This window comes from Lissotriton helveticus, chromosome 3_1, assembly GCF_964261635.1.
Source record: "Lissotriton helveticus chromosome 3_1, aLisHel1.1, whole genome shotgun sequence".
NCBI classification, from domain to species: domain Eukaryota; kingdom Metazoa; phylum Chordata; class Amphibia; order Caudata; family Salamandridae; genus Lissotriton; species Lissotriton helveticus.
Window position 1 is genome coordinate 736068117 of NC_136061.1, and position 26751 is coordinate 736094867.

The 26751-nt window shown below is 44.4% G+C and overlaps 1 protein-coding gene across 3 annotated transcripts in view; it reads right to left on the reverse strand.

Annotated features, from left to right (window-relative positions):
• Positions 1 to 26751, reverse strand: part of BMAL1 (basic helix-loop-helix ARNT like 1) — a 659821-nt gene that overhangs the window by 152543 nt on the left and 480527 nt on the right. For 2 of the 3 annotated variants that reach the window (XM_078680912.1, XM_078680911.1), the window contains 2 exons: positions 7168 to 7414; positions 2376 to 2482 (listed from right to left, as the gene is read on the reverse strand). In XM_078680912.1, the coding sequence (XP_078537038.1) occupies positions 2376 to 2482; positions 7168 to 7414 (354 nt within the window). The remainder of the gene's footprint in view (positions 1 to 2375; positions 2483 to 7167; positions 7415 to 26751) is intronic. The other variant, XM_078680910.1, reaches the window with a different exon arrangement.

Genomic DNA, 26751 nt, shown 5'->3' on the forward strand with positions numbered 1-26751 from the left:
TGGGACAGCTACCGAAATTTACTGAGCATCAACAGTAAACAATCTTTGGAGGACCTTGGGATCCTGCCTGAACGATACTTGCGGTCAACATCTTTTGGAACTCTTTTGAGATTCTGAGAGGACATATTTGCTGTTGTGGGGAGAGAGCTATCTTTACACATTGTCCTGAAGAAGGTGGTACATATTAACTCATAGGCCACCGAAACGCGTCGACGCACCACAAAGTGTTACATCCAAGGAACCACACGGGTGCCATATTGATGATATGATTAATGGACACTTGCATGAAATTATATCCAGTTCCATGTGGAGTAATGTAAATGAGGATGCTTTTATGATTTTGCACTTTCTTGTCTGTTTGCTCTCTAGTTTTTAGGATCGTCATTGTGGACACATTTGTGTGTTTTTTAATTATATGTATTGTAGAATTCGTCTCTAAAGAGGATTTTTCAACTACTGCTTGATTTATATTGAATGTATAATTTTTATTAAAAGTAGATTGTGTATTTTTATAATTCAGTGGTGTTTGTGTATTGTTCCACATAATTGACTATTGGAGTCCCAAGGTATGATTAATGGTATGGTGTTGTGAAACAATTAAAGCGAGATTGTAGGGTTGAGACTTATAAACATTACTGACTTGAGCATGGTGTAAAACTTTCCCAGGAGAAACTTTTTTCATGCATTGTGGAACCTGGCATTCTAGCAAAAGGTCACAGCTTTGTGCACACTAACATGATTGGCCCCTTTAACAGACATGCTAGTCTAATTTGTTTATTCCAGAACTACAACACTATTATATTGTGGGAGAAAACAGAACCAGGGCCATGTCTAACACTAGTGAGCTTTACAATCCTTCAACACATTAAAAGTCTGACGCTGTGAAATTTATAACGGAAGACTTAAACTTGAAGATGGATATATGTATTTTCCATTTAAATAACAAAAGGCCCACCCAAAGATAGAACTTAATATGTTCCCTCCAATGTAGTAAACGCTGGAAACGTGACAGAGCTTCTCAGTACAAAGGAACAAGGTCCTTGCATTACAGTCCTGTGCATAAAACGTGCATAAACCCCAACTCTTACATTATTTGAGTGCCCATCCACTGACATAAATGGAGACTGAAGCCCGATGACATTTGTGTTCAGAGGTTTTAATGACAATGTATATGGTAAACTGCTAAAGTGTAGGGGCTTCGCCCAACTGCTTTCAGCAGTGGAAATAAAGGTAAAATAAAATGGTAATAACGTTATTATCGTTTTATTTGTTCCTGCTGCGGCGTCTTTGCTGGCAGGGCTGCTCTGCTCTCAGAGCAGGGGGGAGGAGTGGTGGGCACGCTGTAAGTGCGCAGTGACTGATTGATCGGCCAAACAGTCATGCGTATTTTGCATGTTCTCCATCCAGGTTTCTTTACAGCCTGGGTGGAGAACATGCCCAGGCTCCCATTCCCTCGCTGAATGCCAAACCACGACGCTCAGACCAATCACAGAGCTGCATTGTAACGTTGTGATTGGTCAGGGGAGCCTGGATGAGTACCCTGTTCCTGGCTAGGAGGGACGCGGCAAGAAGATGGAGGAGAGACGTGGCGACCACGGAGGAGAAGCAATGAAGAGGTAGTTTTTTTGTCATCATTTTGTACTCTCCTTTCCGCCCTCCACTCCCACCCTGCCACCCCTGATCCGTGCCGCCGCCACTGATGGTAAAAAAAGTATTTTAAACAACCATTGCTTTGAGTCAAGATTGCCATACCAAATAAAGTCAGTCAAAACAAGTAAAAATTAAGCAAAATCAACAATTAAGATAGATTTTAAGTAAAAACAGACAGGTCCTAGTACTTGTGAGTTCTTACCTTCGTGGAAGCGGTAAAAGCTGGCCTGGTTTGATGCAGGATCATTGGGATGTTGTGAAAAGTGGCCTATAAGTTAAATCTACCTTTAGATGGGCTAGCTAAAACGTGTGACACAAAACCATCCAGTTCCTTTTTTAGCTAAGATGCCACTCAAACTGGTAGATTAATGAGAGTGTGTAACTCAAAAGCTTTATATGGTTTATAACGTTTTGTGGGAGTAATTTTAGTATCTTGCTTGAGTACTTCTCAGGAATTCTTCTGCCATGACAAGATAACATTCAAAATGCAAAGATGATTGCTTCCAATCCAGCTTGGCAATATCTAAATTGGTCTGCTTTCCCATTTCTTCTTCTCCATGTAGCTAATCATGTGTAAATTCACGAATGCAGTCCCTTACACTACTATACGTTCTTTTCCATAATTCATTTCTTTTTTTTTTTGCTGACCCGAGGATTGTTTTTCATATGGCTTTTCTATTAGGAACAGTATAATTAAATGCATTTCACAACATGAATACATTTACCTTGCCTATGACATTCTGCAAGATGTCCTATATCATCTTGATGAAAATATTCATAGCATGAAGTTCCTAAGAGTTCCTGCGGTAAGTAGCCCAGTATAGCGGTTGCCCTAAAAACAAACAGGAATAGGTGTCTTTGAGGAATAAATGAACAAGGATACACATTTAAATTGTTAATCCATATATCCATTTAAAGTACTCTATTGTTCTCATGACTAGGTTAACACTTTGTACACCACAAATAAACACAATCTGAATTCTACATCAGCTTTGGATGCTACATTAAGGGGCCGATTATGATACGGCCCGTAAAAGCTCAGACCTTCAGTCAGAGCCATTAGGGCTGCATCATAATGGGCCGGTCAGATTCCTTTCCGGCCACCTCATTTTGATAGATGCGGTCGGAAAGGACTCCGACCAGTCATTCTGGCTGGCTTCCGAAGTGCTCGGAGAGCCTGTCATCCAGTTGGAATGCAGCCTGTAATCTCAAGGGCAGCTCTTTCCGCCCTTAAGATTACATTGCACGGTTTCCGACATGGTTTCCATGCTGGTCTGTCTGACATGGAAACCATGTCAGAAAGCATGTTAGGGGGTCTACAGCAGGGCCGCCTATGGTGCACGGCCTCCGGTTGGAGGCCTAGGGGGAACCTATGGTGCCCCCCTGTTGATCCCTGCACCTTTTGGCAAGCACCTTGAGGTGCCTGCCACGGGGTACAGGGATGAACCGCACCTTGCATTTTTACTATGAGAGCATGCATTACAGCCGGTTTACAGCCGTACTGCTTAATCCCATAGTGAAATATAGTAATGTGACCAAACATGTGTTCGGTCGCAAACTAATGGGGCGGTCGGGACCGCCGACCGGGTGTCAGTTGGTCTCATGACCGAGTTGGTGTTGGGCGGAAGTGATTCCCCAGATATCGTAATAACCCCCTAAGTAGCCAATGTGAGGCGGAAAGCCAACATAGTTTATCTGAATTCATACATCCAACAATACGGTCAACCACAATATAATTCTTGAAACAATATTAATGAAATATACTTCCTCTTCATGGGGTTTTTGTTTTCATAGAACTTGTTTGAGCAGCTCTAAATTTCAAACTGTGGATGGAGAGTTCTGCCCAGCAGCAGGGCTGGCTCGAGGGTGGTACGATCCGTGCCATCGCACCGGGCGCTAACTAGGGGAGGTGGCGCCATATTTATTGTTCTAAAAGCACTAGCAATAAAAATGTCAAGAGAACTCATTTGATTAATGTTCTTCCTGGGGAGAAACCGGAGGTTTGCCTAAGAAATTTTGACTCGTAGTGCAGACGGTTAATATGCCTGCTACAAAGAACGTGTCCCATTCAGATCACAAAGTGCATATAGTATAAATTGAACAATGGGTTGCCACTTTTGTCAAAGAGATCCTTTTGTTACTTGCAGTTTATAAGTATAAATCTTACATATTAACTGTTATCAAAGAGCTGCATGCAAACTGCAAGGAATGTATTAGAGTGATGTGTTTTTTGCCCTGTCTTTCGTTATCCTATTTTTGCAAAAAGGATTCATTTAGGTAGAAATCAATTATTATTAGTAAAGAAAACCCCTAACAATGGTGTTACATTTTAAATTCTGAATTTGCGTTTTTCCAGACCAAGGACTCAAAGTATACTGCCTACTAGAATGGATGACATGTAACTCCTACACCTTGTAAGCCTCTGTCTTATGTAACATTTCCTATACAATCATGTACAAGTGTATGACTGTCTCTGTGCTATGAGTGTGTGATGTAAAGTGTTGCGGCATCTTAAACTGGTCTGAGTGGCGCTTTAAAACTAAATTAATCTAAGAGACAGGGGTTAAGGAGACTTGAGGGGCACTGTCAAATGGTGGTAGTGAGGAAATCTGTGGCAGAGGTGGTCAATGGGGAGCGCCAACAAACATTGTCGCACAGGGTGACGCCATTACTAAAGCACAGCAGCCCGTGGCTGTGACTGGCATGGCATGTGCTAAATCAGCCACTGTATGAAATTAGTCCCATCTGGCTGAATCAGAATTTGTTTGGTATTTTAATCATTATGGTCAATGTATAACGTGTCAGAGGTCCAACCATTTACATCACCTACGGTGTAAGTCCTAAATGACACATAATCAGAACATTTTACAAATATACATAGGTCTTGGATTCACTTGATCCCCATTCTGCCTAAATAGTGTTTGTCCCTTAAACTGCAGCGGAGGCAGGCGACCTTGCTACAAAGCAACCTGTACTCCCTTCTCTAGTAAAAGTTTAGACTAAATGCCAGAATTGGGTTCCTTGACTGGTTGACATTTTTCAGTTCATATTTACAATGTATGGCCCATAATTTATTTTTAGTTACAGTCTAATAGTTTAATGATACTTGCCTAATAAAATGTAATGGATATTTGTCCTTTCATACAAAAATGCATGTCCAAAGTGATCGACACAAGTGCCTCTCAGAACATATTTTACCAAGTTTTTAATCAAGAGTGAGATAGTGAGCAAACCGAGTATGAAATCATTCACTTATTTCCATACACTCAGTCAGTATTGTTAATTTGTATTCGTTCCTTAGGTCTTGGTCACAACTGAATCCTTCAATACACTGATTTGTCAATGACAGTAGACAAGTAAATTTATAGATCTGGCATTTGTGACAGCTTTAACTTTCTCGCCAGACTACTGTTTTTCTAAAATAAAAATACAAAATGGATAGTACATATATGTGCACAGAGGGGTTTTCGGTCAGATGCCTTCATCCATTGGTTTGTTAAACTGTTGTTTAAAATTTGCTTTCACCTACCACAGCATATAGCATGGGGCACTGGGTCAGCAAACTTCACCCATTGGCTCCCTACGCTTTAAATGACTGCGCTAAGTGTGCTCACAATGTTCACGTCTGTCAAAAAATAGTTCCGTTCTCTTCAGTTGCAAAGCTGCCAGTTCTTTTTTTATATTTTCATAAAAATATTAGATACCGGCTACTTATTTTGCCTGCACTCCTTAGTAATGTCTATGTTTTAAAGTGCCATTGTAATATTATAGCTGCCTGTAATTTGAGTGCTTGATTAGGTGGTGATTTAATCTTGTCTGCTTCATAAATAGTAATAATAATAAAAACGAAATGTGTGGCACTACTGAAAGGTTTGTTGTTTGAAAAATATTGGTAGCAGAACTGCTGCAGAGGTTAATAGTTTTTAATTTTAAAATTATTATTGCAGGCATAAGGCAGTCAAGTTTTGATGACAGCATGTTTTCATCTTTTTTCCATTTTATTTTTGTGGTGTATACATGGAATATAGATATATTTTTTTAATTAGTTATCACATCAGTTTGCCAAGGCCCAATCTACAATGCTTGATTGTGTTCAAGGTAGGATTTATGTATTCAAGTCATTCGTGACCAGTACATGCATTCGTGAACAGAAACCAAAATATGAAGAAATGTATTGTGTAGCTTAGTGCATACAAATCATGGTGATGAAGAATCAATCATGTAACCATGTAAAAAGTAAAATACAACATAAAAACGAAATTCTTTAATGATTTGTTAAGTTCTGCAGCTGTGGGCAGAGAATTTTCAAAAAGGTGACAGAAATATATATCTAGGTGAAGTTAGATTCAAATAGTTACCTAAAAAATATTTTTTTTTAATCCGATTCAAAGCGTTTTTAAAAGTACACTTGGTGAAGCATATAAAATTGATTTATGCTGGAGTTTATCCCTCAAAATAAGTTTTGAAAATGGAGTAAAACTGTATTTTGAATTTTTATAGTTTTCTCAATTCAGAGCATGATATGTCTTGTAAAGGAATAGGATTATTCCCTAACTATGGGCATCATTATGTTGCTGCGCGGTCGGACTGCCGACAGCTATCGTGGCGGTCAGGAGACCACCTGACAGGTTCTTCTTGCAACGTGTGCCATGCACCACAGGGTGCATGGCAAACAGTGCATGGAGGTGTGTGGGGGCACCACACGTGTCCCCAGAACCACTTTGTTGTGGCTCACGAGCCCTGTTTGGGGCCCTCCAAAACCCTTTTTCAGCATCCTTTTCATGGCGGTCTATCCGAAGAGAAAGGGCTGTCGGAAAGGGATATTGTAATCGCGACGGCGGTGCCTGCCTCGACACTGCCTCTTTTCGGGACTACGATTCCGACTGCCATCCTGTCAGGATTCGAGATTGTGGCGGAAGCGGCAGTCTCCCTCTGGCAGCTTGTGGTCCGACCCCCGGTATTGTAATCCATCTGTCGGATCGAAGGGCTGTCGGTCAGTTGGACCGCCACTGATGGCCTATCGGTGGCAGTCCGACCAACGCGAAATCAGCCCCTATGAACTGAAGCACACCATTTGTAAATATGTCACAAGTATGCATAGAAATATTGCCTGTCTGCGCAACAGTATACATTCTTACTACCACGGACATGCCTATAGATGTCAAATCATGTTTACTTACATATAGTATAAAATGTAAATATACATGCAGAGAACATGAAGGATAATAATACAAAATAACTAGCGACATTACAACGTTCAATGAGCAAAGCTTAAATAGTCAAGACACTGAATTGTGAAGTTCCTAAGTGCCACCTAAAGAAAATAAAACATGAGAAAATTCTCATTAACTACCTCCATCTTTGAACAAACAATGCTGGAAGACAACAGGTCTGGTTTTAGTTAGGGAAACGTTGCTAATACTTGTTCACGTAAGACACAAACATAGGGCAGAGCAAAGAAACATTGGTAAACCCCTTCCTTAGTTACAATAAAACAATGTTGACATTTTTTCCTACCTCTGGTCTACGAAAACAAATTTTCCATCTATGGCATGTCGTGAAACATACTCTGTTGATTTAACTCTTATTTCACCATTGAGAGGTTGTGGAACAATATGAGGATGCAAACGTCCAATTGCGACTAAACAGCTCAGGTTGCAACCTTCATTATCCGGCTCGTTGTCTTCATCAAGACCCATTTTTGTGGGTGGCCAGCTTTTTAAGTACCCCGTGCTGTGTATAGTGCAAAAGCTTTTTCGGTCTGCTGTTAACAAGAGAGATCACCTTGTTAGGACTTACAATAAACACAGAGATATAATTTAGAAGCTCGGAGACAGGACCAGAACACTTTTCGACAAATCGAATCACAGAAACAGATAAACGACCCTCTGAATCATCTGAAAATCAGGCACACAACACATGCAATTTGAGTATGTTAATATGCTGTTGACAGATGAAGGATTAAATATAATATGAACACGAGAGTGGCAGGAGAACCACTGACACAGTAGTACCACAGACCCCTCCAACAAAGTCGACCCAGTATGGCAGGGCTCGATACGGGCAAAGGGAACGTCTGGAGCGAAGCAGCTAATAGATGCGGGCCAGTCCGAGCGTCTCATCAGGGACAACACACAAGAGCACAAGACCAGACCAGCCGACTGCTATAGTTTAAGTTGATCATGTGTTAATACGAAAAAAATGTTGTAATAAAATGCTCATGATGAAGTCAGACAAACCATAAAAAGAAAGACTGTGGTGCCTTTGACATATGAACAGTTATACCACAAGGAAACCTTTTTTCTGGTTCCACCAGGCTGCACTGCCACATTCGTAGTTTGAGTCCAATGTATCAATTTCTTGAAATTTACTCTTAAATGTAATCCTTATTTCATCATACTTTTAATCCATTTACTCCATTCATTATCAATTCATTTTACTCAATGTTGTAAACGATGTTATTTCATTGAAGCACAGAATTCCATGTAGGGTTTCACTTGTCATGTTTTTAATAAAACAGCCCAATGCATTTCGGGAAAACACTTCCCTTCATCAGGGGCATCTATAAATACAAAGAAACAACATTATAAGACTATGTTCGTAACTGTAAACTTGATTAACAATATAGCAACAACGTTTTCCGAAACTCGTTTATACAATGTAGCACTTTAAAAACCACATTCATGCCCTATTTTGTTACGTCATTGATATGTAACTCAGAGATTTCACAAACTCAATGCAACGGTTCCTAAACAATAACATAAGGACAAACATAAATCATTGTGCGCTTACCATGACATAAGAATCTCGCGTTTGTTAAAAACTTTTCTTCACCATGTGCCGAAGCACTGCTAGCGCGTAGCGCAGCCTTTTTGAACTGAACAAACTATTGCTTTTGTGTTTCCGCCCATACTTAAGCCTCTACTTCACCACGTGTATATGCCTAAACAGCTTTACTACTGACATTAACGAAGGACTATTCAAAAAGTAATCGTTCCCGCACATTAGTTCCTGTAATTCCCACAATGCTATGTAATCGTGCCCATTATTGTTCTTTAACTCCGTAATCACCATATCTATTACACTGAAACTTCTTTGTTGTTAATCAGTCCACTTCTGTCTATTTTGTAAGAACAGTCCCTTGATTAGGTACTTGTCATGTTTTTAATAAAACAGCCCAATGCATTTCGGGAAAACACTTCCCTTCATCAGGGGCATCTATAAATACAAAGAAACAACATTATAAGACTATGTTCGTAACTGTAAACTTGATTAACAATATAGCAACAACGTTTTCCGAAACTCGTTTATACAATGTAGCACTTTAAAAACCACATTCATGCCCTATTTTGTTACGTCATTGATATGTAACTCAGAGATTTCACAAACTCAATGCAACGGTTCCTAAACAATAACATAAGGACAAACATAAATCATTGTGCGCTTACCATGACATAAGAATCTCGCGTTTGTTAAAAACTTTTCTTCACCATGTGCCGAAGCACTGCTAGCGCGTAGCGCAGCCTTTTTGAACTGAACAAACTATTGCTTTTGTGTTTCCGCCCATACTTAAGCCTCTACTTCACCACGTGTATATGCCTAAACAGCTTTACTACTGACATTAACGAAGGACTATTCAAAAAGTAATCGTTCCCGCACATTAGTTCCTGTAATTCCCACAATGCTATGTAATCGTGCCCATTATTGTTCTTTAACTCCGTAATCACCATATCTATTACACTGAAACTTCTTTGTTGTTAATCAGTCATTTTTTTCGTCTCACCCATGAGATTGCACCCAGGACCGAAAAACAAAGACTCGAGGATTACCAGAGATGAATCATTTAAAACTTAAAATATGTGACGAACACAGACCTTGGGCTTCCTTCCATGTTGAAGTATGATTGAAAAGTACCTAATCAAGGGACTGTTCTTACAAAATAGACAGAAGTGGACTGATTAACAACAAAGAAGTTTCAGTGTAATAGATATGGTGATTACGGAGTTAAAGAACAATAATGGGCACGATTACATAGCATTGTGGGAGTTACAGGAACTAATGTGCGGGAATGATTACTTTTTGAATAGTCCTTCGTTAATGTCAGTAGTAAAGCTGTTTAGGCATATACACGTGGTGAAGTAGAGGCTTAAGTATGGGCGGAAACACAAAAGCAATAGTTTGTTCAGTTCAAAAAGGCTGCGCTACGCGCTAGCAGTGCTTCGGCACATGGTGAAGAAAAGTTTTTAACAAACGCGAGATTCTTATGTCATGGTAAGCGCACAATGATTTATGTTTGTCCTTATGTTATTGTTTAGGAACCGTTGCATTGAGTTTGTGAAATCTCTGAGTTACATATCAATGACGTAACAAAATAGGGCATGAATGTGGTTTTTAAAGTGCTACATTGTATAAACGAGTTTCGGAAAACGTTGTTGCTATATTGTTAATCAAGTTTACAGTTACGAACATAGTCTTATAATGTTGTTTCTTTGTATTTATAGATGCCCCTGATGAAGGGAAGTGTTTTCCCGAAATGCATTGGGCTGTTTTATTAAAAACATGACAAGTGAAACCCTACATGGAATTCTGTGCTTCAATGAAATAACAACGTTTACAACATTGAGTAAAATGAATTGATAATGAATGGAGTAAATGGATTAAAAGTATGATGAAATAAGGATTACATTTAAGAGTAAATTTCAAGAAATTGATACATTGGACTCAAACTACGAATGTGGCAGTGCAGCCTGGTGGAACCAGAAAAAAGGTTTCCTTGTGGTATAACTGTTCAACGTCACAGCGCACTGAGACAAAGCGCGAAGCAGGTTTTTGCACGCCGATATAACGCTAATATCAAAGAATAGTGATTACATATGGATGATTAGGTGTGCATCTCTTTTCTCATGAATTCGTTAGCCTTTGACATATGCACATTAGATGGCATCATGTTAAGACTAAAATCATTAAAAAGCAATTAAAAACAAAAATCTGTTAACCGGTTTTTATATGAAACCACTGTGTTAAGAATGTGGGCAAACTGAAATTTTTTGGCAACAAAGAAGGAAAGAAAAAGTAATTTTCTGCTCCAAGTTTTCACACTATTTATTTTTATATGATACATTTTAACATTTATATAGTATGGATTTTACTTTCCGTTTATAACTAAAAATCTTACATATTAACTGTCATCAAAGAGCTGCATGCAAACTGCAAGGAATATATTAGAGCTGTGTGTTTTTTGCCCAGTCTTTTGTTATCCTAATATTGCAAAAAGAGTTCATCGGTTCACGTTTTATGATTTTGCAGAGGCCCAGGTATGGTACTTGAAATAGAACGTTATAGTGACCTTGACAACTTTATTTACTTTAAGTATCAGCCTTCGAGCATTAAGGTATCACCAGAATACATTCTGAAGCGTATTCTACTAATATTTACTGGTTAAAGTATGTACAGATGTTAAAAATACAAAATATACGTGCTTTACAAAGTTTTTGTACCAGACAAAATACTGGTCATGCCGATAAAAAACCGACTGGGTGGCATACCTAAGTGTAGACCTAACCGGAAGAGCAAAGGAGTGCTCCACATGGTCAAAAGAAACAAGGGGAGAGAGTTAAATATCGAAAACACCAATAGGCTCCAGAAGGTCATCAAATAATAACACGTGGATTTATATAGCTCAGCTAATCACCCGTGAAGGTCTCTAGGCGCTGTCCATAGGCACAGGGAGATTAAGTGATTTGCCTAGAATCACAGGATGTTGAGCCAACGCCGACTCGAAACTGGATAACCAGCACGGACCGTTATGCCACACCCCAAAGTAAGCTGCTTTTTCTTTATTTTTAAACTACATGGGGGAGCCAATATGTTGCTCGTGGGTCATATGTTAACAGTTAGCCATAGAATGGGCAAGTCACCGAAAGTTCGAGCCTGGCCCAAACTCAACTCAAGGCCCTGTTGGAACCTGTGGCTTCTGTCTGCCTCCCTTCCTGTACATTTGACGTCGTGTTAGGGTGGGAGCCGTCAACTTTTGACCAAAGGAATCCAGTTTGTGTCTCAGTGTTGCTCAACATCCTGCGATTCTGGGCAAATCACTTAATTCCCCCATCCCTAAAAAATGAATGGTGACCTTCTGTAATGTAGCAGATGCTTAAGTGAAGTGCTTCAATACCTTCTGGTTGAGATTGCGGTATATAAAAGGGACAAAAAGAGGTAAAAACAAGGATTGTTACTTCATAATATTCTGGGCTAGAACTGGGTTTACATGAGAATTGTTTTGCTCCTTAGAAGGATCACGTTTAAAAATTATCACCTTTTATAAAGTACTTCTCAGTGTAGTGCTATAATCTGACGTATTTAAGCCAAAGGTTCAACATGCTAAAGAAGAGTCTTGATCATATTTTATGTGATGTTTGGTCTATGAATCACATAGTAGGGGGTGTGGCCAGGCCGTGGACCGAGCTGGTCGCAAGGCGCTAATTCTTTCCCGACTGAGGCGACGTCTTTGCCCTTTCCCAGTCCCCTAGGCGGCCAAATATCATGCGGCAGCCTGGAATTGGGGGCTGCAACGTTCCGGTATGAGCATCTGCTGTGCAGAGTCCTGATAAGCGGTGGAGCGGGCTGAAAACCGGGAAGGAGATCCTGACCGGGGCGCAAGATGGCGGCGAGACGGAGGCAGAGAGGGGAAGAAGAGGAGGCGAGGTGATTGTGCGGCGCGGACCCCGACTGGTGGTGGTGCAGTAAGTCGCTGGTCGTACTCCCGGGCCGCTGTGTGCCCGCACACTAGTCCAGCAAGCGCACCCCCGTGTGGGAGGTCCGTTTGGCCGCCTGCGAGGTGCTGCGCAGTGTGTCCTCACGGTAGCCCGAGCCGGTGCGAACGGAGACAGGGCCTGCTCGCATGCTCCAGTACGGGCCTTGCCCTGGGCCCTTGTTGTCTCCGGTTGGCCGGCGCTCCTGACGGCACCTTTTTGCGCTGTGTGCAGGCGCCCGGGGCTGGCCCGAGCAGCCTCCCCTCTGCCCAGAAGACGCGAGCGTGGGCCGTCGCTCCTAAGGACACCATCTTTGCCGTGTGCTGGCTCCCGAGGTCGGCCCGTGCGCCCCCCCCTTTTCAGCCTGCAATTTCATTCAACAGCCACCTCTCTGCTCAAAAGCCACATGTGAGGACCAACCACAACTACGATTTACAGACAGGTCATCGCTGCTGTAGACACAGTGGTAACAACCAACTTCACCCGCTCTTGATTACGCCCTGGATCCTACATTGTTCTGCCGAATTCACCACAGATACATCTGGGCTACCACTCGAGTTGGAGTTGCCTCACTCCCTTTATCAGCCACAGCCAGGACCCACCCGCCAGGCAGACGTGTAAAATGACCTTGGCCTGGTCTCCTGTCGTGCCTTTGGATCATCAGCACCCCGTCCCCTGCAACCTCCCAGAGTCACAACCAGAGGTCCCTTCTCCACAGCCCTACTATCCATTCTCCTGCGCTGCAGCGGCATGGGCTGCAAAGACCCTAAGCAGCGCTTACTCCCTTTTGAGAAAGTCACAGAGACCGTCACTGACCCCCCCGGCGACATGGCGGAAGGCGGACAGCCCTCCACCCTCCATGAGGACACTACCACCCAGCTGGGGCCCCTACTATAGGAAATGAGAGCGGGTTTCAAGGCCTTAGATGTGCGCTTCGACATGTTAGATAAACATATCGCGGATCCTTCTGGACACAGAGAAGGCTTTTGATTCCTTAGAGTGGCCCTTTTTCTTGTCCATAATGCAGCGAATGGGGATGCCCAATGGGTTCATCGCCACCACATCCCTCTTATATAGACAACCCACTGCCAGGCTCTGGCTAAATGGTGCCTTATCAGCGCCTTTTTCCTTGTCGCGTTGCACGAGGCAAGGTTGCCCGCTATCGCCTCAGCTTTTTATTTTGGCAATGGACCCCCTCATTAAACATTTTCAAGAAAAGCACCTACACCGAAGGTTTAAAATTCACCACAGGCCCGTTACTGGTTTCATTATATGCTGACGACACAATATTATATGTTCGTGATCCCCAGGTAAATTTAGACCCCCTTATTTGAGAAATACTTAGATTTGGCACTTTTTCCAGGCTGGGTATAAATTGGCACAAATCGGAGATTTTTACCCTAACAGGTAGCACAGCCAGCTGGGACCTGGAGTTCCCCCTGGAGTGGTGTTCAGATTCAGGAAAATATCTGGGTGCCCATATACACCTCGAGTCAGACCAGATCATCCGGCGTAACTATGGGATGGCTATCTCAAAACTGGAGGCACAAATAGACACGTGGCTTAGGCTCCCACTGTCTATGGCGGGTCGCGTTGCCCTCATAAAGATGAATGCTCTGCCGAAATGTTTATATCAATTCCAGAATATACCGATCCCACTCACAAATAGATTTTTTTGCCGCTTCGCTCCCACTTACTCAAGCTCGTGTGGGGCAACAGAAAACCCAGGGTGCGCTGGCAGGTCATGACGCTTCCCTGCAACAGAGGAGGATATGGTGTTCCAGATCTGCAGCTGTATTATTTAGTGTCACAATGCAGCTTTTCACAAACATGGTATCACCCGGACGCTAGGATTCCATTCCTGCGGCCGGAATCAGTTTTGTTCTCCCGGACACATTGGCTACCGTTCTACCCACAGGGATAACCAGAGACCCCAAAGACATACAGCCGGTCGCAACCACCATTTGGGCCTGGACTAAGTTGGTGCGCATAACAAATACCCTGACACTCTACTCTTCAGCACTTCCGCTCCCTAATGCTAAATGGTTACCCATTACTGGTGAAAAATTGGTACAAAAAACTTGCACTAAATTTAACATTGCCAATATGGGTACTTTTATCCAGGGGGCCACATTTTTGACCCGGATGACGAGTCTGCATTCCCTGACCACACATTTATGACTACGCTCCGCATTGCGGGCAACGTTCCCGGAATATCCACTTGAACCTGCATCCTTCCTCCCCCTTACGATAGTGATTGACAGTACCAAGGGGGTCCATCTCATGTCTCAGCTCTACAAGGTGTGCGCTGACATTATCCCCGTGAACGTCAACAAGATACGCAGCGCCTGGGAGGTGGACCTGGGCAACCCTGTAACAGACAAACAATGGGCGGCATGTTGTCCAGTCACAAACAATGTCTCCCTCAACAGCCGACACAAACTGATCCACTTCAAATTCTTACGCCGAATGAACATCACCCCCGCTAAAGCACACCGGATGGATCCCAATAGATCACATTGTTGTCAGAGATGCAACTCTCCATACACCTTGCATGGACATACCCAGGCATACACACCTTCTGAACAGGCATACACAAGACGCTAAGCAGTATGATTAAGATGCCAGTAGTACCTATACCAGAGATCGCCTTACTAGGTTATCTAATCCAATTCCCCCAGGAAAGTCCGTAGGTTTGTTGCTATCTGTTCATTGTTGGCTAAGAGATAAGTCGCCATACACTGGGGAAGCAGGCGCTCGAGTAAGATCAAGAGCTGGCTCCACAGCTTGGCATCATGCTCTATGAAGAGTGAACTATATGCCAACACTGTCCCTCCCTCCTCAAGACCTAAAGATATCTGGGGTCCTCTCAGAACCTTCCTATCCTCTCAACAGGCAGATACCCCATGCAACAGGAGCAAGGCATTGTACTGACAGGTGTGGGGTAGGAGGGCGTGGGAAACGCACCACTTAAAACACCAATATGATTATACAGTTTCCCATGTTCGGGGGTTATTCTGCATCAGGATACAGGGTCATCAGGGCTGTCAATGATGCGTTAATAGCTAAGGGAAATGATGGGATGCTTGAGTCGGACAGAGCGAAAATTATTGTTTTTAATGTACAATTTATCACGTCCTTGACTGTGATTGCGGGATAGCCATGTTAGCTTATCATATACTCATGCATATATTGAATTGCGAATGAACTCAGTGCGTCGCTTTTGTTTGTTAGGAAAATGCTAAATAAAGTGGAACAAAAGTGATTTACATAGTAAACATTTTCAGGGCTCGGCTTGTGCCCTGGCTCTAAGATCCGAGCCATACTTTTGGCTCGTCCCTGTTTCGGCTCTCCCCTTTAACTTGTTAGCTCCACCCACCTCTTGTTAGCTACAGCAATTAATATCAGTTGCCAACATTAGCAGTTGTGTCATTATAAAAACGCCCTACATTCAGAGAGTGCAGAATTGACCAACCGTCAAGAAAAATATTTCGGACATGCTGGCTGAAAGCAGTTACAGCCTGGTTCATCAAGCTAAATTGCACTTGCAAAGGGCAAGATTCTCAGAATCTTGCCTTTTGCGAGTGCAATTTTTGCATTTGGGATTCATCATCCCAAATGCAAAAATCGCTATTAAAGAATTCGCACATTTGCGAAGAATTGCATTTAAGGAATCTCTATTTGAGATTCCTTAAATGCAATTCATGAATCATTTTAAAATTGCGAAATTGCAATTTTGGGCCGCTATTTACCGAGAGGTCAGACCTCGTGGTAAATAGCAAAAACTAAGAAAAATGCATTTAAATGCATTTTTCTAAGTTGCATGTTACACACACACGTCCTTTGGACATGTGTGTGCGCAACCCCAATGTAGATTACATTTCAGGGGTGCTACAGGGTGTCCTTTGGACACCCCTGCACCCTTGAAATCGCATCCTTATTTGCGATTAGCTAATTGCTAATCGCAAATAAGGAATAACTCCCCATTCATTCCTATGGGCCTGTAGGCCTGTAGGCCCATAGGAATGCATGGGGAGTTATTCCTTATTTGCGATTAGCAATTTGCGAATCGCAAATAAGGAACATGTAGGAATCGCAATATTTTTTGCAATTCCTACATGAATCCCGTTTTGCAAGTCCTTAATAGCGATTCCTTATGAATCGCTATTAGGGGCTCGCAAAACGGGAGAATGATGAATCTGGCTGTTAGTTCCTAAAGCTTTCCTAAAAGCAAACAGCATATAAATTGGGCTGATTTTCTCAGGGAGATAGTTAAAAAATCTTTGACTGAAGCAGGAGAAACCTTATTTTTTCAAATAAAATATCAAACTAAAGTCTTACATAATAACATTCTACATGGATAAAGAACATATGACAATGTAATTTAACTTTTTTTACTTTTTTGGATTGAGCCATTTCAAGGTGAGGATGAGTAACTGTTCAAAGCCACCAATGATATGTCTGCTCACAAGTGGTGTAGTTGACCTAGGCCAATGTTTTTCGAGGCTAAAATGCTTTGAAACAATGTCGTCTTTCTAGGGGAGGCAGTAAGGATTGACCAAAAAGGGGAATTATCTGGCTGGATTTCTTTACTCTCATTCCAGGGCAGGCGGAATAGTGTAGGCTGGCTTTGTTTGAAGCTAAAGTTAATTCAGGAGACCTAGATATCATTGCCGCAATCCATTGTTATATAAATATGAACTGGGCAAAAAGAAGTAAAGGTGATGTAACTACGAATACAAGCTGGTCTTATTTATATGGGTTCATACTTCTAGTCTACAATTAGGCCCATATTACAAGATAGCTGGATTTTTATGCAGGGATACTGTGTGGCCAGAAGAAAAAGTTAATTACCTACAGTAATGATCTTTCTGGTGGATACTCTCTCTACCTGCAGATTCCTCAACAGTAAAACATTCTCAGGAATCAGAAAGTTCTCAAGTCGCCAGTAGGGAGTGCTGGCTTCACATTGACGCCGGAAGTGGTGTCTGGTAACGTCACGAAAGCCATGTAACACTCATCCATGCGCAATGACTTCAGTTCCCTTTTCTCCACGACTTCGATGAAAGACTGGAGCGAGCTCTTTTTCTCACAAAACGTATGACTGCAGGCAGACGTACCCACCCGAAATAACATTTCCTGACAGCATACCTACACATAAATCTGGTTATCGCAAGTATAGTCTCAGGAATGGGAAATAATATATGCATTCTAATTTACTAGATCCAAATCAGCAAAAGGTGTCCCGATGCAGGATAAATACGCTTCCATGCAGGCCCAGAAGGGGACACAAGGGCAAGGCTGACCCCACTGGGGTGCATCGCCTGGAAACCCACAGCGCACAGGACCAGTCCGATGGCCGAAGAAGGAGACCAACAGGAGCCAAAAAGCCCACACGAGCAGGGAGCCCAAGCGGCCCCCACCTGGGCAACAGGCAGGGCCAGACACAGCCAAACGATGGAGAGGAGACCAGGAGCCCACAGGGAGCAACCGCAACAGGAACCCAGGTGAACTCCCCAACAGGGAGAACCACAACGGCACAAACCCTGAACCCCCAGGGACCACCGGAAAGGGAGCCAAAGCAGCGAACCGGCACACGGCACGCACCTGGGCCAAAGCGAGGCACCACGCCAGGACAGGAGGACAACGAACCTGGGCGCCAGGCACACCGGGGGGAAAGACCCAGCCAAAAGCCATGCCGCGAGAGGGCTGGAGCAACAAGGCCCCTCCCCCCACCCCCCGGAGAACCAGAGGCAGAATCCAAACCAAACTGCCCACCAAAGAAAGAGCCAGAGCCCAACAACACCAGTCAGAAAAAAAGGAAGAGACAGGCAGAGGGAGAAGCAACCAGGAGACAGGTGCCGCAGGAGGAGCAACCACAGAACGAGCAACACCACCAACGGAACCTGGAGACAGGGAAACCCCGATCCAAGGAGAAGGGCACTGGCAGGACCCACCAAGGCCAACCAAAGGCCGGGAGGGAAGACCAAGCAGAAACACACAGCACCCGGCAAGCACAGGCCAAGAATTAAGCAGGGACGAACCAAGCCCAATCACGCCCAAACAACGAACAGGCCAGGACAGGAGCGAGACACGGCCGCATGCCGCAGCAACAGCAGGGAAACACAAGGATCATGCCAAGGAAACCACCGAAGCTCAGAACAGCACAAAAGAAAGTGCAAGAGCCACGACCACCAAGACAGCAGCATCCAGCTCAGAAGAGGCAAGCAGCCGGACACAGCACCAGCCAGACCACACAAAGCAGCTTAAAGGCAGGGACCAAGCCACAATTAAAAAATAATGAAATAGTAATCCCCAACCAAACAGTCACCAGGCATTGGCTTGTGATAACGCCCACCACAACATGGTTCAGCCCAGAGGAGTAGAACTCGCTCATCACAGGCTACAGGCATCGTGCCACAGGAGGCCCCAGGACAAGGAACAGGCACCCCCAAACCACCCGAAGGAAAAAAAGGGGAACCGCGCACAAGTGAGCCCCAAGCACACACCGACACACCCGACAGCCCCGGGCAACACAGCCAACCCCTGAGCACACCCAGGGCACAGCAGGGAAAGCAGGCAGCGACAGAGGCCATCAAACTGCTCAGGCCCCAGTACCAGCCGCCAGAGAGGAGAGCAGGACACCAGCAAGGCAGCAGGCCGAGAACAGGAGCGCACAAGGGAGGAGCCGTAGGCACCGAACACACAACCCACGAGCAAGAGGCAGAGACTCAACCACCAGGCCCCAGCGACACCCAGCAAGAGCTGCAGAAGCAAAGGGCCGAAGGCCAACGGCCCATGCAGCCAAACAGTAGCAGCACAGGACGCACACTAAGGAAGCAGGCCGAGCAGAGTGGAAACCCAACGCCCCCCCAAGGGGCACAGGTACGCAGCAGAACAACCCTCCATGTGGAAAAAACTCAACCCAGCGGGAGCAGGGAATGCAGGGAGAAAACACCCAACCACAGTGCCCCTGGAAGCCACCCAGAAGCACAGGACAAGAGGCACAAACCCACGCCCCCCAGCACCAAGGCCGGCAGGCAAGCCGGGAGCAACAACCACCCCTGCAGGCAACGAAAGGCAGAGGCACAGAGCGACCACAGCAACAGGAGAGCCAGTGTGAAGGGCACAGAGAACCAGAGTCTGAGCAAGGCAGTCCTAGCAGTGCAACAAGGCGACAGGGAAAGCGCAGCAGAGCAATCCACGGCAACCCAGGAACTCCGCGTCATGCCCGGGACACAAAACCAAAAACATAGCAGTACCACATTCAGCAGAAAAAAGGAGGCACGCACAGAACATTGTCCCAAGAAAGGAAACATCAATGACAAAGATTGTATTTGCTTTAACCTAGCTACGCTTGAAGTGAACCCTCCTATTGTCCAGACATGGTCGGATCACTCACTGATCCCTTTTAACTTCTTACTTGATGGGGGAGCCACGGGCAAACATTCAGGGAAAGTCTCGCAATATAGAAATGGGGGTTGGAAATCGATCATTGGGCGTCCGGATCTGACTACGATAGCTAGTGAATGCAGGCCTTCAATGACAGGAAATCTGGTAATAGACAATAACTGCTTTGGGGAGTGGATGTCTACTCTCAAGGAGAAATCTGGTCATGCTAATGACAGGAATAGGTCAAACCTAAACAGACAATCCGCCCTCTGGTTTAACCACACACTGAAAGATAAACAAGGAGAGGTGCGAGCTTCCGAACGTAGGTGGCGTAAAAACTACCAAGATGAGGAACGCTGGAGATATAAAACAGTAAGAAGACAATATCATGCACTGATTAAGGAGGCCAAAACTAATTTCTACACGGCAGCAATAGAAGCAGCTAATAATAAACAAAGATCGATCTTTAACATCGTGAATGGTTTTAATAACCCAAAAATACTATTGCAGGAAATCCCCCGTCTGAAAAACTCTGCAACACCATAGTGGACTTTTTTTAACCGAAAGTACAGGCACTCACTAGAGAATTTGTCGTCCCTAAAATACTAACAGCAAAAGAAGGGAGCGTGCTGAGCTCAAAATCAATCAGTATGGCGACTTTCAGACCTGTCAGTCTGGAGGAAACCCGCCAGGCCATACTGGCGATCAAGTCAGGATCGCCGTTTGATCCATGCCCCCCTACTCTTCTTCAAGCTCTTGTGGACACTGTTAACCCTATAATCAACAATATCGTTAATGCATCACTTGCTACTGCAATTATTCCTCCAGAATGGAAACTTGCGGCGGTTAAGCCTTTGCAGAAAAAACAATTAGCAGACCCCACCACTCTGTCTAATCTCCGACCTATTTAGTTGCTTCCTGTGTTATGTAAATTAACAGAAACGTTTGTGAACAGACAGCTCACAAAGTTCCTTGAGGAAAACAACGCCTGGCACCCAAATCAATAAGGTTTTAGAACCCAACACTCTACAGAATCAGCTCTCCTGTTTACCACAGACACTATACGTACTGCTATGGACCAGGGTAAGAAGGCTGTCCTGATTCTATTAGATCTGTCGGCAGCCTTCGACACGGTCTCACATACCATCCTGATAGACCGGTTAGCAACATCTGGCATAGCGGGAGAGGTACTAGAGTGGATTAAGAACTTTTTGAATGCCAGGCGGCAAGTGGTTACCCTGGGTGACTTCTGCTGAGGGGAAAAAACACTCACATCAGGAGTGCCTCAGGGATCTAGCCTGAGCCCGACGCTTTTTAATGTTTACACCACCCCTTTGATTAGGCTGATATCGTCCTTTGGGATGGACGTTATCGCGTATGCGGACGATACGCAGCTTATCCTAGTCCTTGACAAAGACACTAAGGACTGGGAAGAAAATCTTAAATGCTGCTTGACGGCCACTTTTGAATGGATGGGAAAGAATCATTTGAAGTGCAACACAGGAAAAACGGAATTTCCGCCGCTAGGCAGGCAAAATGACTTTATCCCTAAACAGTGGTGGCCTGAAGACGCGGAGGTACCGCTAAACACGACTAATGTGGCACGTAACTTAGGCATCAAGTTCGATGCCTCCCTGTCGTTTAAACAACAGGCGCTGTCTGTAGCAGGTACCTGTTTCAATGTCATTAAGAGTTTAAGAAAATTCTTTGACTTACTCCCACAGTCAGCCAGAAAAATGGTAGCGGTCGCACTCGTAACATCGAGACTCGACTATTGTAATAGTCTATATGAGGGAACCAACAAGGCGGTTATTCATAAGCTGAAAATGGTGCAGCATGCAGCGCCAGGCTGGTTCTGAAGTGGCCAAAGAAATCCTCAGCATCTACCGCACTGAACACTCTCCACTGGTTACCAGTGGTCAAAAGGGTGCTGTTTAAAGTCCTGGTAATTACCTTTAGGGCCTTTCATTTGCAAGGACCAAAGTACATACAAAAGAGGTTCTCCCAATACCATCCATCACGCACCTTGAGATCCTCCAATGCCAACCTGTTGGCTATACCGACTTTCAGAATCATTTCAAGGGGTGGCAAATCTCTGCCAGTCCTAGGATCCAAAGCATGGAATAAACTCCCCCCACATCTCTGTGCTATGGAACGGGAATCTGAGTTCAAAAAGGCGTTGAAGACCTGGATTTTTAGTCTCCCTGACACGAGCGCTACAGCCCTAATATGAGTATTCTGGTCATACTACTGAAAGCAGCCGGAACAGAATTTACATCAACTCTGGTCTGTGTAGGCGCCAAGATGCTCCATGGAGTGATAGTCGCGCGGTATTAAAACCAATTTACATTACATTACAAAGCCCACACACATAAACCACAGAACATGAGTGGGCGGTGTACCCGGTGTATCGAGCAGAAGCAAGTCATGCCAAACACAGCAGGAAAGACCATCTGCATAACAAGAAAACATATGTAAAATAAGGCCCATTACAGGCAGCCAGAATGCACAGGGCAGCACGCCCCAATCCACCAGCCCCCAAAGCTGTAGCACCTCAGCGCCATGCGAAGAACAGAAGCCAGGCCAACAGAATGCCCAAGAGTGCCCGAGGAAGGAGCGCACAAGCACAGCACTCGCTGGAACCCAGGAGAACCGTGAGAAGGAGGCACACCCGACAGCAGCAAAGGGTGAGCCAACGAAAGGCGCAACTACTCACCAGGAGCCAGCGCCACCACCCACTGCAAGCAGCCACAGACACCCCGAAGCACAGGCAGGGGAACGACAGACAGCAGCCATCACCTCCGCATCCCAAGAAGGAGAGAGCGCGAAAAACGGCAAGGTGCCGTGTCCGCCCGGACACTTGGAGAAAGCGCCAGCAACCAAACACGGACCCCGCTCCAAGGCTGTGGAGGCAAGGGACAGCAGCATCGGTCACACCCGTTGGGAGAAGAAGAAAACTGGCTACGCGGGACTCACCTGGAGAGGGGGCCGAACACCAGCAGCAGCAAGGGCTCCACTCCAACAGCGTGAAGCCAGGAACACTGCAAACACAGCGCGTCTCCCACCCGTCCCGGCTTCAGGAAGACGCGCTCGCCACCCGGAAGCACCCGTGTGGCCACGCACCAGCCGCAAAGTGCCAGCCGCCCAGGCAGTATATAGGCTAGGAACCGTCATGTCACCCAGCAAGCCCGGCAGGCCAGGAGACAGACCAGCAAACTCTGCGCCAGCACAGCCAGGCAGCCGCGCAGGGGGAAGGAGAGAAGTACGCCACTCCAGCCCAGCAGGAGCAGCACGCCACGTCCATTCTGTCCACAGACAGGAAAAAAGAACAGGCAGGATGCTGGGTAAGTACTGCTTATGTACTACCGGTGGGAGGGGCAGTATTAGGGTGCCAGCATGCCTTTGGTCTTTTTTATTTCTGTCGGAAGATGGTTATCTCCACATTGTCAATGAATGGGCCGAGGACATAAGGGACCTGGGGGTAATAGAAGCTGGGGACCAGTGTGAGGCAGATGGTGGGAGGCAGAGGGTGGTGAGGGAATCAGAGTCAAGTACTGCTTATGTACTCCTGGTGGGAAGGGCAGTATTAGGGTCCCAGCATGCCTCTGGTCTTTTTTTTTCTGTCGAGAGATGGTTAACTCCACATTGTCAATGAATGGGCCGAGGACATAAGGGACCTGGGGGTAATAGAAGCTGGGGACCAGTGTGAGGCAGATGGTGGGTGGCAGAGGGCGGGGAGGGAATCCGAGTCAGCAAAGTCTGTGTGCTGGCAGCTCCACCATGTGGTCGAAGGGGGTCAGTGAATGTAGATGAGTTTTAAAGCTGAGAAAATTGAACTTTGGTGCTGTAAAGCACTTTTTAGGAGTATTGCAAGCTCAGCTTTGCCACTTGAAAGGAACAGAGGAATATCCAAAACCTCTGACCCTACCAAATAAAAATAGAAGAGAAAATGTATATTTTAAATATGATTTAGAGCAGACGTACTTGTTCCCCATGGACTTCTCCTTCAAAGTTGTCAGTGTTGAAGGGTAAGTGAGATTTTCTACACAATGAGGTCTAAAAGCATGGCTCGATATCAAAAACACAGAGGCCATGACTCTGCCTTATGAGTACTAGTAAACTTGCATTCCGATCGAGTTTACTCTTTTACCATAGATCTCCTTCTGGGATAAATATCAGAGCAATATGGTCGCCATTCCCTTCAGGAATTCTTTCTAAATGCTAGGCTGTGCAAGGGCACGCTTTGCCTAGACACATCACACTTAGTTTTGGGACATCATTAACACATCTTTAAAATGTACAGGTCTCTTATTACTTAACTTTTCTTTGCCTGATATTCCAACAACTGCACTAGTGAGTGGAGGACATAACATTGAAAGTAGTCAAAACTAATACATCAAAACAACAAGCATTTGCAATGCAATCGGTCTCGCCTTTGGGACCTTACATGTATTTAGCTATGCAGCACATTAGCCAGTGTTGCAGAGGTGGCGATTTCTTTAATGCAATCTCCTCTGAGATACCTTTAATCCAAATCAAAGACCGCAGCAGAGCTCTGTCCTCCCCGGCTCAACACTGTGGCTTCGCCCAATTCCCACTCTCTGTTATACAATCCCATAATTAAAGTTATACAAGTCACAAAGGTATAGTAACAGCACCGCCGTACATAAAGTGAAAAATTATATAGGATGGTGGCATCCATGGTGTAAACAGAGACACAGGATGTATATAGAGTCTCTGATATAATATCTTTGTCAGAATTGTATTGAAATTTTCCACATGTCCAATCCAAACCAGCACAACGAACAGCTGCCACAATTGTAAAAGCCTTTTTTGCACAATCTAATTCAAATCTAAGGACTATTTCTCCCATGATAACTTGGACTGATAATATCTCTCAATATGGTACCGCTACAAAAATTAATTCTCTGGTGTGTTGTTATCAACTGTGCTGTCTAAAGTTATCACACTAGCACTTGCCAATGTTTATTAAGCACCTGGATAAACTTTATAATCTCATTGATGCAGTTAATCTAGGGACCTCCTGTTTGTGGTTTACCTTCTTTCTACCTTTAGCCGTTCAGTGCAGATGTCTTATCAATTCTCAGCACACTCTTTCCTACTCTCTCGGTAAGGTTGTCCTCAGGCCCTCTCTTTTTAATCAATCTTCAGACCACTAACATCCTAAATGACTCATGATCCTCGCCAGAAGCCCTCTTTGCTCTCATCATTTCCTCACTGTGATCACCTTCAGATGTGTTTTCGGGTGAGAAGCATAAAGGTTTGAATTGGAAGCTATTTGTTTCTTATAGACCCTGCTCTCAATTATGCACGCAGGATTGTTTGGTGCGGTTTGATATCAATATCTGTCATAGGAAGTACGAGGGTAGCAGGAGACATCGGGCATGAAAAACACTAGGGTAGTGCACCTTTTAATTTTATATTTGAATTGACCCAAACATTATTTTAATCAATGAGAACCAGATATCTTTGAAAAGATAAAATAATTGTAAATACATCTATCAATATTTTTTACATTGAGTACTGATGATGGGCACCAGAGTTTTTGTTTTGCAACTGGTGGGTTCAATATTTTATTGATTTTAAATATGTAAATGTTCCTTCTAGCCTTAAGGGGGTCATAAGGAAATTAACCCAACTGTTTAAACGTGTTGGATGGAGGACTTTTGCAAGGAACAAACTTTTACTGGAATTCTGTGTCTTGGCATGTGAAAGAAATTTTACGGTCCAAATTTGAAAAATAAATATGATACAGGGCCTACTGTGCAATCAGTCATATATAAGCTGAGGGTATTGCTGGCTGGGCTTGGAAAGGAGAGGGGAGCTTGCTGAGAGCGGGAGTATGTTAAACCATGGAAAGATGACACCAACCAGACCTGAAGAAGCTACCCAACCTTTAACAACCACAGATAATGACATTCATTGAACTGACCTCCCATGGTTGAGAGGCCAAGACACTCAGACAGCAGTGGAATGTGTGCCTTGCAAATTTATGTGCTGACTCTGTGTATTATTATTACTTCGTCACTACTATGACCCAATGCAAACTTCTTCCAAACACTCTCCTGTGGAAGTCAAAGTGTCGTTAGCCCATATTGTCTTGGAGCAGAAGCTATTTTTTTCACTGAAAGCTGAACAAATTTACTGTGTTACAAAGTACTGTGCTTCACCAACCTTGCACTGGTGCTTCTTCTGCGGTCCCCTCAATTTTGGTGGTGGCAAATTTAAAATCCAGGAATGAAGAAGAAAAGAGTGGTGGTGTACACCCCATGCCTCTCTACCTTAGTGAGCTGGAACACAGTGGACCATTACTCCTTTCTAGATATCATCACAGACTGCATCAGGCAGGAAGCACGCAAGGAGCCAATGACAGTCTTCTAGGTCAAACTTACTCACAACCTGTCTTGGCGTGGAAGGAGCAGTTGCAGTTTTCCTCCTACAGTCCCCTCCGATGATGCAGTGATGGCACTCAATGGTAGGGCTCCACTCAGATGTACGCAGTATATAGAAGGGACATACCAACAGTTGTGGGTATGTGGGGAGAGGTCAAATCCTCCTTCTCAGCAGCACATTCCAACACAGCTAAAAACAATTGCACTGGGTGACCTACACACCAATCCAAGATGGCTGTTTCCCCATCACTCCACTTTTAAAACCTTTCATAACCAAGATGAATCCTATGCTTTCTGTAAGTCACTTCCAGATCCTGGTGCTGTCATTTTCTGTTGTCCTAAATATATAAGACTGACTGTTTTGCAATGCACCACCTTTTGCATTACAAAACATTTTTCAGCGAGTTCTTCGCACCCCTGTTGCTTATATTTTTGTCCCCTGATTTTTGTTGTTTAATGTCGGGTCTCAGCATCTGTTATCCTATCGTCTCTAATATACTTCGCTCTTAACTTCTCTTGCCCTAGAACGTTTTTTTTGCCACAATGGA